This window comes from Larimichthys crocea, chromosome X, assembly GCF_000972845.2.
Source record: "Larimichthys crocea isolate SSNF chromosome X, L_crocea_2.0, whole genome shotgun sequence".
Classification (NCBI taxonomy): Eukaryota; Metazoa; Chordata; class Actinopteri; family Sciaenidae; genus Larimichthys; species Larimichthys crocea.
In genome coordinates, this window is record NC_040020.1 from 25,884,128 (window position 1) to 25,898,020 (window position 13,893).

Genomic DNA, 13,893 nt, shown 5'->3' on the forward strand with positions numbered 1-13,893 from the left:
GGCCATGCCCTTCCCCCCCTTAAGCAGCACTGCACTAAACATCGACATGACGGTATATAAATATATTCCTACATGTGCTCAGGAACACAGTTTGTAGCTGTATCTACTAATGCAAGTTAAGACTCAATCATGAGAAGGGAAAGCCAAGTCCAGATTCCAAAAAGTTTTTGGAAATCATGGCCGTTGTGTCCTACAGGCCCAATTAATATCTTACACAGCGTCCCAACTTTTTTTGGAATGGAGGTTTTATCATAACTCGAGATCCATTACAACAAAAAGAAGAAGAGCACTTCTTCAGTGCTACTTTACAATATGTGACACAGAAAGGAATCAGGAATGTTGCAACAGGATTTCTTTGTTTGCCTGTTTCTTTTGTTTGTTTTTCATCAAAGCATGAAAGAATTAAAATGACCATTGTTGTATTGAGGTTTTAGACATAGATGAAGGGAATGGAGCAAATTGGCATCAAATGAACAGTGATGCTGTTTTATGTGAGCTTTGAACTTATGTGATATGGAAACAATATGGAGTGTAAATACACAGAGATTTTGGTAGTGGTTGAATTTGAATGAGAAAAACAACTCATGAATTAAATTTTTTTATTTATTTTTTTGCATTTTGTGTGAAAGAAAACTAATCAAAATTTTAGTTCACACGGACTTTCGTTTTGATGACTGCGTGAAGAGTTTTTAAGAAGTGGAGTTAGCGATTTGGGAGTGATGTTTGGGAACCAACAAAACAGAAGGCAAAGAAGGTGAAGGTCTGTTTGTCCGTATGTGTGCACTCTTGTGTAATTGTCTTTAAATGACCATGATCTGTGAATAGATTTGGCCTAAGGTTGTCAACGTTCAACAGAAGGAAACGCGGAGTGACACACATGTACAGTGTGTTTGTGTGTGTGTATGAGAAATGTTTTTGACTGTGTGCATGTTTTTTTTTTTTCCATTCGGAGGGGTTGTTAATGGAGTTTTAATGGACTGTGCTTCACTAATGGGAAGCTTGGCATAGGATCTAGGTTGGTACCATGCTGGACAAACACACAAATGCATACACATACATACACACACATGCAGACAGACACATATGACACACAAACAGAATAGACACAAAGTGGACATCGCTTTGGGGCTCATTATGAATACCAGGACAGCCAAGTATTTAACTCCCAGGCTGTCATCGTTTGCTGCCAACACACACAAACCCACACATGCACAAATACACACACGTGTACATCAAAAACTCACACACGCAATTCCATTTGAATCAGGAATGACACATTACACAGCAGCTCTCATCCTGAAACAGATTTTGATATTGGACACTACCTAACATTGCATCTCCCTCTGTCTGTGTTCCATTACGTTAGGGCTGTCGCTGTGTTTTCTGTTTTTAATCCCAACCAGTTCGCCTTCATATTTCTCACTAAAACACAAACTACAATGCTGACAGGTTCCAATCAGTACAATAATTTCTCAGCAAATTTCTCTGACAGTCTCCGGTCTGCATGTGAAATTCCCTGTGTGATCCAAGACAAGAACAATTTCAATCAGCATTTACGGTAAGACAGCTTCGGCGAAGATTGACCAAACTCCCCCCGCAGCATCAATCTGAGCACTGAAAGCACTAGATGTATTTCTACGGTGTGTGATATGTAAAGATAATGTATTAGGGTGTGAATGGATCATTCCATATAAAACTTGCTAGTGCTAAAAAAAATGAGTTGCTGTTTCCTAAAAATAGCAGGAATCCATTCAGTTGTGTTTGCAGGTGGAACAGGTATGTAGATATATATTTTACCAGCACAATTTGTTAGGATTTAATAAATGCAGAGGTTGACTTTGTAAAAAAAACAAAACAACTGTCAGCCACAAATGTTTTAGCGTTCTGAAGACAAAGCCTTGTCAACAGTGTTCCTGAAAACAAAGCAAGTGCTGCTTTTCTCTCCCCTTTTTGGAAGTCTAACTTGTCTGCTGATGAGTTTACAGATTACAGCTCACTACGTGTAAAACGTGACAGGCTGTTGTAGCTGAACTGATGCTGAGGAAGAAAATGTAACTGAAGTTTCTATTAGTATAAATCATTTTCACTTTCCACTTTCATCTGAATTCTTCACTGTCCAGTGACTTAAACAACATAAGAGGTAAATAAAATAAATCACACGACATCCGCGATAATAGTGATTCTGCATATCTGCTATAATTATTTGGAATATGCAGAAATGGGAACTCATTTTACGCTCGCCAAAGGCAGCAGGCCACCATGCAAAGCGCCAGCTCAACCATCAGGACCATTTCAGGGTTTTAATGTTTTGCTCACGAACACTTCGACATGGACAGGAGCAGCTAGGGATCGAACCACCAACCTTGCAATTAGTGGTTGATGCGCTCTACCTGTCTAGATTAAACCAACAGGAAAAAAGGCCTACAAATCCAGATGGTCACACACACAGACACACACACACTCATAGTCACTGTTCATAGCCACTGCACCCTGCCAATTCAGCATAGCCCTGGCCTCACCAAACTAAACTAGCCAGAACGCTGAGAGCAGTCCAGAGCTACACAACGCCTCCTGGCTCGAACAACGACTGCCTACAAAATGCTGGCTCAACCTCTCCCTCCCCCAGTGCATATGAGTTCCCAAGATTCCCTCTATTTCTAAAAGATGTGAAAAACAATTTTGTTTCACAGCTGCAGTTTTGCCGAGAGAGATTGCTTAGCTCTTACCAAGCAGCACACACGGGGACAGAGGGGCAGAGGAAGAGAAGAACAGACATATTGATTGCTTCTTTCCCCAGACCATATACATATTTATGGTTCTAATGTAATTATTAATCTCACTTTGGCTCCACTGTTTAAATGTTCTGACCTTGGCTAAACACGCTCTATCACTCGCAGGCAGCTGTTTTATCATGCTACAGGTATGACTGAACACATAGAAGATTGTCAGGAGGAAGGATGGAAACCGGGAAAGGAGACGATGTTAAATTGTCAAACAGGATCAACATGCACTTTGAGAACAGAGATATTTATGACAAAATATAGATATATATATAAATAGATATGTAACCAGTGACAACTGACCTGTACTGTGGTGTCCAGTCGGTAATGTTGGTGTTGTTGAGAGTCCAGAAGTACTGCAGAGGCCAGCTGCCTCCAGCCAGGCAGGTCAGCACCAGTCTGTTTCCCTCCAACACCACCTGCTGCCGCGTCCCACCCCCTCGCAGGTAGGGAGCCACCTCTGGCAGACACAGAGAGGGTAAAACGTGTTATATTTGTTATTTGAAAAGAAAGTCTGTGTTAGTCATCCTTGGACAAGAGAGCAAAATGTAATTTGTATTCATTCACCAGAAAATATGGAAAGAAAATTTCATTGGTATTTTTGTCCTTTGCACTAAGACAGAGTAAAAGGAGGTAAACATTGAAATACCAATGCATCTTGATTTTATAGTTTCAGACTGGAATTGGCATATTCTGTAATAATGTTGGCAGATGCCATTTAGCAAATGTCATCAAAAAAAAAAGACATATGAAAATACATTTCAGGCTTAAAAGAGACATCTAGTATCAATCCAACAATAAAAAAAAGTCTGCTTCTTTCCTGCTCCTGCAGCCAAAACTCTGACCTTTTCACCTTTATCACTCTCTCAGTTATACCAGCGCTAGTGAAGAACATCTGAAACAGGATGTGTGTGTGAGGCAGAACAAAAATCCAGACATTTTCCTGTAAAGCGTTGGAAGAACCTACCTGAACATAGACGGGTTTGTCTCACTATGTTTTGAATGCTCATTGAACGGAGATCCTGACATTTATAACAGCAGTAATTACAACCGACTGACCCAGGAGTGCTACGTTTGATGTTAAACAACATCATGAATATGACATTTCTTTCAAATTAAACCTGGCAATAAAAGTGCACCCTTAGGGGGCAACAAACATATGGCACATGATGCTTGTCAAAACACTCACTCTTATTATTTCCTGCGCAAGCCCACACACCAGCAGCATGTGCATGTCCTATTTCACAGCGTTGATGCACATCAGCGGTCCAGAAAAGCAGCAGTTCTATCACATTTACTCCCTGGAACGACTTGCCGTAACTTGACTACTTCTTCTGTCTGCACAGAGCATCTGCTGTATTGCTGCTGGCACTGATGAATTATATCAAATGCCAGCATGCGTACGGTATATTGCACTTTAGGCTTTCTGTGAAGAGAAAGGTCACACTGTCGTCATTTTAAATCCAAATGTGTAACAAGTTTGGACGTCCTATTTTCCAGATATGTGGAATTGATCAGTCACAAAGATTCACTCGAGCTTGTGGCATGTTAAAAACCTGAACTCCTCTGCCCTGCCCTGCTGAAACACAACCTTTCACTATAACCAACAATAATACCTCAGCTCCACCACATCTGTTACATTCATAAACATCATTCACAGATATGAAGACATTATCACTTATATAACCGCCAGACTGTCAGCCATTCAAGGATAGAGATTGTACAATATTGTGCTGTACAGCGACTCACAGTACCAATACTGCATCTTACAATAAGCCAGTTGAAATCACTCACCCTGCCTTGTGAGGTACATGTACTGAATAGCTGCGCTGCTGTCTAAACAATGCCATCTGGTCTTTAACTCTTGGCTCAGGTGATCAGACCTGGCTCACCAGCACACGGCATAAAGGAATCAAGACTAAAGAGTCTGTCCACAGCAACTAGTGTCAAGGCCTGGAGCCACTAAACAAAAATCAGCATCTAGGTTTGGGGGTGTACGGTTGGGGTTGTAGGGTGCAGTGATGGTTGTAGACAATGAGATTTATTCAACCCGTCAAGTATTTACACACACATACACGCACAAGCCGGGTTATAGGGGGCAGGCTTATCTGCTTGCTACAGAATGTATGGACAGGTCCATAACTCTGCGGCTGAGTTTTACATTCCCTCTTTCTCTCGCTCCTTTCCCTGTCAACTCAATCTTCTCTCCTCCCCGCCTTTTCAACTTTCTCAGTTCTGTCGTTCCTCCAGCCCTCTCACTTCGTCTCTGTTTCTGTCCTTATTCCTTCGTCCCAGTGGATGTCTCAGGGCCACCTTTTCTTCCCCTGCTCTCTTTCTCCATTTCCCACTGTTTCACCCTCTCCCTCTCTCTCTCTCTCCTTTAGATTGATAGCTGCCTGCGCCGTGCACAAGAGGGAAGTGTTCCATCTACGACAGATTTATACGGGAGCCTGTGTGTGTGTGTGTGTGTGTGTGCGTGCGTGTAGGGGAAAGAGAGAGAGAGAGAGAGAGAAACAGTGTGAGTGTGCATGTAAGGATTTATTTGGAATATTCAGTTTCTACAGACGATGGCTGGCAATGCAGACTCCAATGTCATACTGCTGACCAGCACTATAACTCACAGCAGCCTGCCTGTGTGTGCATGAGTGTGTGTGTGTGTGTGTGTGTGTGTGTGTGCATGTGTGTGTGTGTGTGCATGTGTGTGTGTGTGTGCGTGTGTGTGTGTGTGTGTGCAGCAGAGATTCAGCTTTAACAGCTCACTAAATATGACCCTCAATTAGAAAGGCTGCCACACGTACAAACTGCACAAATAGAAAGATGTGGACATTTTGCACCTGCCTCCATCCTTTCCACTTAATCTACCACTTTCTTCATACTTCATACGCTGCACAGCAACATGTTGCACCCCCCCCCCACTCCTAAGTGGCCTTTAATCCCTCCATCTACTTTAAAGTAGAGTCCATTAGGAGCTACAGATAGAGATATAGAACTGCACAACTGAGAGGACCAAGGTCAGCTAACAGCATATTTCACTCACTGATGTCGCCTGTCTCTCTCTCCTCCTCACAGTCTGTCTTTCTGTCACTCAATGTCGACATGTCACTCTCTCTCCCCCACAGTCTTCCCCTTTCTTAAACCTGTCTTCCTTTCCTTCTTGCAAGCTGTATTATCCAACCACCTGTCTGTCTATCAAGACCACCTCCCCTCTCTTTCTTCTTCTCCTCCCCTCACTGCCCCTCAGTCCATCTCTGTCAAAGCGTGTGGCAGCTCAAGGTCCCTCGCTTTTTGTCTCTTTGGGTGAAACGTTGCCTAACAGAGAGATTAGCCTCCAAATGTGACGACAGAGTCATGAGGCAGACGTGCATGTGCGCGAAGTGCGCGCAAACACACACATTTCTGTCTGGCGCAACATGTGCATGTCTCCGCTCTCGGGGCGGGCTCATGAAGCTGCTTAGGCAGATTCTGGAGAAGGAATTCAATTTGCCGGGGAGATGAGCTCTGTGATAGAGAGGAGAGGGAGGAGAGGAGGATGAAAGGACAGGAGGAGAAGAGGAGCAGGGTCGCTGCTCGAGGGCTGATTGTCCACTACGATCCCGCCCTCTCTCTGCTCTCCCCTTTCTCTGTCGGCACTTTCACACTGAGTATCTGTGGTAGAAATTAGGACCTTGATGACTTGTCCTTTACAAATGGGCCTGTAATGATCATTATTCTTACATTGTGCTGCTTTAAACATCCCAAAATTAATCCTGAATCTTACTGCAACAGCTGTGGTGAGCTGTGAGATTTGACATGGGGGTCATGCTACCACCTGACTGGTTCCAGAGCAGGTAAAGGTGTCGATTTTTTTTTTTGTGTGTGTGTTGGAGGTTTGAAATATGCTCACCTTGGGCTGAGGTGGTCAAAAAAATCCCTTAGGTGGTCCGGTTTACATTCAAATGTGCAGAGGAAACCCTGTGGTGTGAATGCAATTCAGAGCACTGACATAAGAGAGTGAGAGTGCAGGGATGAAACTAAAGTTGAGCTGGGGATCTCATTCGAGCAGTGCCTGCTTAATTGTGTGGGTGTATGTGTGTGTACTCTGAGTGTGTGTGTACTCTGTGTTTGTACTCTGTGTGTGTGTGTACTCTGTGTGTACTCTGAGTGTGTGTGTGTGTGTGTTGGGTCAAAATTAGGGTCACTCACTCCAGAAAAATCACTTTATCTTCATAGAGCTGAACCCCTACTGTGAGACAGGCCTGGCAAAACTGGCTATAGTCTATGAATACTGATTCACTGCTAGCATGCCTCTCTCTAACTCAGCCTCCCCCCCTCTCCCTCTCTCTCTCTCTCTCTCTCTCCCTCTCTCTCTCTCTCTCCCTCTCTCGCACACACTCACCCTTCACCATGCTTTTTTGACGCATGAGGTTGAAGGGGAGAAAATAACTAAATCAAACTCTTTTATTACAAGTAATTTTTCTATGAATAAGCGGGCAAAAGTTGCATGGCTAAGCAGTTTTTTTTTTCCATGGTAAAAGCCGCCTATTTGATTATGGGGTGCAAATGAGTTCTATTCCGTTTTAATCTAATAAGTCTGCCAGCGCTTGTTTCAACAGGCATTTAAAAACACTTAATTGGACTGACAGTGTGTGAGGCGAGGGGAAGAATTATGAGTTAAGTCTTTTTTGGCGTGTTGTTACCAGTCAGGAAAAGAGGGTCGGAAAAAGGCTAATTAATTGAACAATGTAGAATGGAGGGGCTGAGAAATTAGTTTATATTTCCCCCCCGTGGAAAAAAAACAGAAGAGTCAGGTGAAAACATTACAAATGTGCCGAAATGTTGCACCTAAAATAGTCCCGGACACAGTTGATGAGTACTTACTGTATTGAACTGGGAGAAATTAAGATTACTACAACCCAAAAAGACTAGACACTCCAAAGATAATGACTATTTCTACCAAAATACACACATTTCTTACTTTGGACAGTGAGAAAGGACACACTGCACTAAAGAGTAAATACATGCATCATCACACTGGATGACAGCTACAATATGACTATGGTCACATCATGAGGCACCCCCGAAATTCAATAGTAACACAAATTTTCCAACCACCGTACATGGCACCGTACACCCTGGACAAATCACCAGTTCATCACAGGGCACAAAGAGACAACAACCATTCACACTCACATTCACACCTATGGACAATTTAGAGTCACCAATTAACCTGTATGTCTTTGGATTGTAGGAGGAACCCACGGGGAAAACATACAGAAACTCAGATGGAATATTTCATTTTCCTAAATCAAAATAGAAATCGCAGGTTGTCTTGACAATTTATGCTGCAATTTGCATGGAAAAGAAAAAACAAACATTGGGAAATGCAACATTTGGATAAAACGGAGATGGAAATTAGAGATGCGGACAACCAAAACTCTAACTCTGCAGTGAGAGTTGTAGATGAGTGAACTTCTCAAAAGTGAGGTGAATTTCAGGTGAGCTGTGACTCTGACCTGAAAGCTGTTGAACTGGATTATAATATAATTCTCTTTCATGGCGCACTGGCACTGTTTTTATGTTTAAATCATTTTCTCCTGCTGATGTGTGGAGAAATTATGTGTCAAGTCATGTTGACAGTCGCGATTCTAGTTGAGTAAAAAGTCAGACATATTTAAAATAACCTTAATGAGACAGACGAGGCAGCAACTAAGATAAAAAGACTTAGATTAAAAATAAATAGACGAGATTCAACTCGACACCGCGCTGTATAACTTCATCTACTGAATGTCAACACCAGTCTGGTCCAGACTCACTCTATCTTGGTACGATCAGTTGTTACACAGCTCTGACTGAAGGAATCTACTGACCAAAGAAGATGACAGTTAAGCACAAAACACCTGCTGCCTTTGATGGGGATAAAATCAAAGAGGCCCTGGCACTGACCCACAGGACTGCGGCTCACCCACTGATCCCAACAGGTCACAGCTGAACTGTAAGATAGTGAGTCCATGGGGAGCCGGATAGCCCTGGACTAGAAGTGCTGTTGCTGGACATAAAAGAGCAGAAAAACCTGCATGAGGGAACAAAATGTTTCCTCTGCATTATCTATTGTTAGATGGAGCAGAATGGTAGGTGTTGCAGAGAGGATGTGAGGGTACAACTTTGATCAGGAGTTTAACTCGTGGCTTTTTCAAGTTGGCAGCTGCTTTAATTGACTACTGAATGTCAGGCCCAATGCAAGAACAAAGCATCTCTCACTAAAGACTGGATAATACCCCCCTAACCTCTCTTCCTGCTCAAAAAGCCAATCACAGCTGCCTCCTCTAAGCCCCTGCATTGTCTGCTCCAATCACGGTTACCACAAACGTTGACTGACAGCTATCTGTGAGGAGACAGGTGACGGATGACTGACTGATCCCCACGTGCTGATTGGCACATGTCAGACCGGGAGACATGTTCCCCACATGCACACACACACACACACACACACACACACGGGTACATAAGAGCTGAGGCAGACACACCAGACTGGAAAAAGTTTAAAGTCGACGTCCTTGGCTTTGCTTGCGTGTGTTTTTGCTGCTTTCTGTCAGAGACAGTAATAGTGTAATGTACAAAGAGCTGTAGTAGATTCTTAAACCACCTTTAACAACAAAACGTTGTCAAGGAGAAACACATTCAGAAAAACGGGCTGAGCTCAAATCTCAGCTTTTTTTCAGCCTGGATTCACAATAACATTCTGTTGATGCAGGTACAGTAGCAGGCAAAAAAGAAACAAATGAGCACAATTATTTCTTAATTACATTGACTTTGGCCATTTGCCAATTTGGCCAGTGTGTAATTCTCTTTAGAAATTAGCATAAGCAAGATGTTAACCAAAAGTGAAGGAGCAGTCGTTCTAAAATGTCAATTCATTGCTTTCTATGGGATTTAATAATGTCAGTGTAACAGTGTGTGTGTGTCTCAGTATCAGTAATGTGTTGTAATTAATTTGAACAAGACTTTTTTTTGTGCAATAACCTGCAACAACAGCACATTATGTGTTTGTGTGTGTGTGTTTGTGTTATGTTGTGGATGCAAAGGGGTCATGGGAGTACAGGTGGGATTGGGGGAGCTAATAAATGGGGCAGAAGGGCTTCAAAAGAGGAGTGGGAGACAGAGCTGATGGAGGGAGTTGGGGGGAGGAGGGGTTTCGAGGTAATCAGGTGGAAGAGACATCATGTGATCAGTGACATTTAAGGTGGGCCACACCGCAAGGCACATCTGCCGGCAAACACACACACACACACTGACAGACACACACACAAACAACTGTCAGCTCCTATCTCCCGATGAGCAGACAGGCGGACAGGAGAGAGGAGGTGAATGGGAGAGTAAAGGGAGGAAGAGGGGGAGGGTGTGTGTGCGTGAGAAGTAAATACCTCCTGCTGAGACGGCAGCATCCTCTCCCTCTAAGGGAAGTTGTGTACACAAGCGGCTGTGAAAACACCTCGTCACTTTTGAATGACACATACAAACGCACGCACACAATAATTATTCCTCTGTTTTACTCTCTGCGCTTTCTTTTTATCCCGCCTAGACTCCCCCTCCCTCTGCCTGGTCCTCTGTATTTTACATCCTCATTAAAACTCTTTCTGCAGGTACAAAACAAACTTTATCAATCAGTCGGTGTTGAATCTGTGAACACATCTGAAAAAGGACAACGGTGGGAGGGGGAGCATGTGTGTGCGTGCCATTTGTACCACCATGTAATGCTGGGTGCGGGCATTACCAGTTTGTTCCTGAACCTGTCATAGGCAATCACTACACCACCTTCACATCACAGCCTCTGGGCTTCACACACACACACACGACCCAGATCCACGATGATACTGAGAGATTTCACAAACACGACCGCATTCAGACATGAGATAATCTGACAACATGACTCCAGGCTGCATCTCTCACATCACACACACCTATACGTACAGACAGACAAAGTAAAGTGTGGTCTTATGAAGCCTATATGGACCCGAGGCAGTGGACCTCAGAGAAAGTAAACCACAGCATCACTTAATCTCCCTCCTACCATCTCTTTCTCTGTCAGCTCATCTCTTGTCTGGCTCCCAGACAGTGTTAATTAATTGTCTCACTGTTTTATAATCTGTATCTCTTCTCACCTCCTAGTCCTCAGAAGACCATCTCAGAGCTGGTTCCACCCATGACTCCCTTCCCTATTTTGCTCAATTTTTGTCTGCCAATCCTTTACCAAAGGGCAGGTGCTCTGTTTTGTGTGTACGTGATGGTGTAAGTGGCCGCAAAAAAAAAAAAAAAAAAAAACCCACACACCAGTCTGAGCTAGCCATCATCCCCTCTGACAGCTGCCACTGTCCTGACCTTGGGCATTGTAGGCTGCGTGGTTTTGAAGTGATTGACGAATCGTATCCTTTCATTCATTATTAAAGGCGGAGATCAAAACCGCGGCACCTGGGATATCACCGTAACAGCCCGGCAGACCAGACAGAGGTAAAGAGGTAAAGAGAGAGAGGAGGGGGTGGAGGCAGGAAGAGGACGTGGGAGAGCAAGAAGGTCGTCTGAGCAGAGACGTGCAGGTGAGGAGTAACTGTGAGTGAGAGGAAGCAGGAGGGGGAGCATCCTAAACAGCAGCAGCAGCAGCAGCACTGCCTTTTGTTTCAATATACACTCTTTTCTTATTCTAGCATTAGTTCAGAGATCCTGAGGCTCAGACTCAATCCAGCCCTCTGCTCAAAAAAGGCTTAAAAAGATCTAAAAATAATATTTAAGACGGGCTAACAAGTAGAGGAGGCGTGTGTAGCTTTCTCCGCTTAATAATCCTCGCCTTTTTGAGGTTATGATTCAAATAAAAAATGACTTTTATCAAACTGATGAACTCTCAGTATGCATTCCTCAACTAAGTGAGAGTCACCGAGGTCACAAGTAAGCGGTTAGATTCACATGACACGAGGAAGAGACATCGTATTCAGTAGATGTCTCACCTTTGGGGCATTTTGAACAGGTAGTCTAAATATTTTAGGCTATAGGCTACTTGCGATGCATCTCAACTACCAGGGGGTCTCACACCTCTCTTCCTTATTGAATTCATGTGACCGTAATGACTCTCACGTGGCTGTGAGAGTCATTTCAGTCACATCAATTACGACGTCCACTGTGTAGGATTTAGCGGCATCTAGTGGTGGAGACGCTGATTGCAACCACCTCGTCTCACCCTCTCCTTCTTCTTCTCTGTGGAAGAAGAAAAAGTTGTGGCGTCTGTAGATATAACTAACGATATATTGCTAAAATATGGAGTTAAAACAGTTTTTCAGCAGTTTTCAGTCCAGGATTTTTTGGGCGGTCCTAAAGGGTGGCTCGATGACACGCTGAGGCCACCCTGAGCGAGATAGAGATTAATTCATCTCGCTCAGAGTGTTTCAAAGTTAGTTATGTCATTTTCTGATCTCATTGTTTCAGTCGCTTCAAAATTGCAGCTTGACTGCTCCCACGAGTGGGTGTGGCCTTGTGTGCATTCAGCAGACACGTCCCCACAGTCCTAGAGCTGAGAATACTGCTGCTGCTCATTTCTACCTGATTTTGACACCTAATTTCATAAACTTGTCAATATTTTTAATCATTCAAATTTGGTTGAGTGGTTAATAACACTTTCTTCTTTGGTCTGTCAAACTCTATTTATTCTTATTTTTCACGGATTTTAAATAGAGCCTATTAAATCTTATCTTGCTGTCACAAATCTAAAATAAACGAGATTGTTCTTCGTAGACATGATTCATATCCAATTTTTTGCCAACATTCCAGTATAGAGAGTGAAGGAACATGGCATGCTTTTACACCTGAAAAGGGTTTCTGGATGTCTAACGTCAGCCCACAGAGGAAATATATCTAAAGAATGTGGAATAAACCCCGTGGGGAAAACACTGACGTCAGTGCTAGTGATGAGTAATTTATGCTGTGCACATTTGTACTAGTGCCAAAAAAAAAAGATTCAGCCAAGAAGCAGGAGCATGTCTCCAGTGTCCATCTTCCTCATACACACTGAGCTTTGTCCCACCATCTTCACTGCCTTTACAGTCTTTTGTCAAATCAGCCTTCAGTCTCCACAGTTCTCGGCCCGTATTCACCTCTATCCTCGTTTCATCTCAATCTCGCACTAAGCTGGACTGAAGCGTCACTCTTTATTCATAAGGAGTGCATGTTATGCCCTCTGGCAATGCCATTTACCTGTTATCTGTGTGGGCGGAAAAAACTTAATACCTTTAAGTTACACTTCTCCGACCTGCTTCTCGCACTAACTCATTCACTGTCTTTGTCCCTCTGCCCTTTTCTTCAGACGTTTTAAGTAATTTGTTGTTGTCGGGTACGTGGGAGGTCCTTTAGTGTGTGTGTGTATGTTATACCTATACCTGACTGTGCATGAGTCTGTGTGTAAGTGCTACTTCCTCCTTTCCACAGTGACAACATCTGCCACCAACTGTAACACACACCATGTCTTCCTCATTTCCCTTATTCTCCCAACTCCCCCCCTCACTCCTCATCTCCCTACCTCCCTCACTCCCCCCTTCCCTCCTCAGACAAGGGCAGCTCAGTGACATACCGTTTGAAGGGCAGACTCCGTCTCGGTAAGCGTTCCTCTTACAGACTCAAATTAATTCAATAACATTGACAAATGTCCTTGCCAAGATACAATATCACGTTCTTTTCTGACTGTTTCCTTTCCATGTTTATGCACATACGCGCATAGAGCTTATGCACAGATATAGATGCACATAAAAGGTCAGACACATACCTGTCCCAGCACAGATGTTTCCGGTAATATCAAACAAATCAACTGATAATGACGAAGAAAATACAGACAGAGAGGTGTTTGAGACGTACAGTATGGGCTCATTGTTTGCAGAATAATTCATTGTTTAGCTTTTCGATTTCTCAGCGTGTCGGGGGATATTTTTAGATTTCTTCTGGGTGAAGGGATGTTTGCGAAGTTGGTTTAAAGAAACGGTTCTTTAAAATGTCTTTAATTATCTTGCTGTCACAAATACGCTTTCAGACTAACTTGGATTGGGCTTGTTTGCAGGTACACTTTTCTCATTTTCACCAAAAAGTCATTAATAGTAGAAGT

The 13,893-nt window shown here is 43.3% G+C and overlaps 1 protein-coding gene across 2 annotated transcripts in view; it reads right to left on the reverse strand.

The window, feature by feature from the left end:
- LOC104928752 (protein sidekick-1) overlaps positions 1-13,893 on the reverse strand; it is a 218,448-nt gene that overhangs the window by 129,398 nt on the left and 75,157 nt on the right. For both annotated transcript variants that reach the window (XM_027282930.1, XM_027282931.1), the window contains exon 2: positions 3,084-3,240. In XM_027282930.1, coding sequence (XP_027138731.1) covers positions 3,084-3,240 — 157 coding nt within the window. The remainder of the gene's footprint in view (positions 1-3,083; positions 3,241-13,893) is intronic.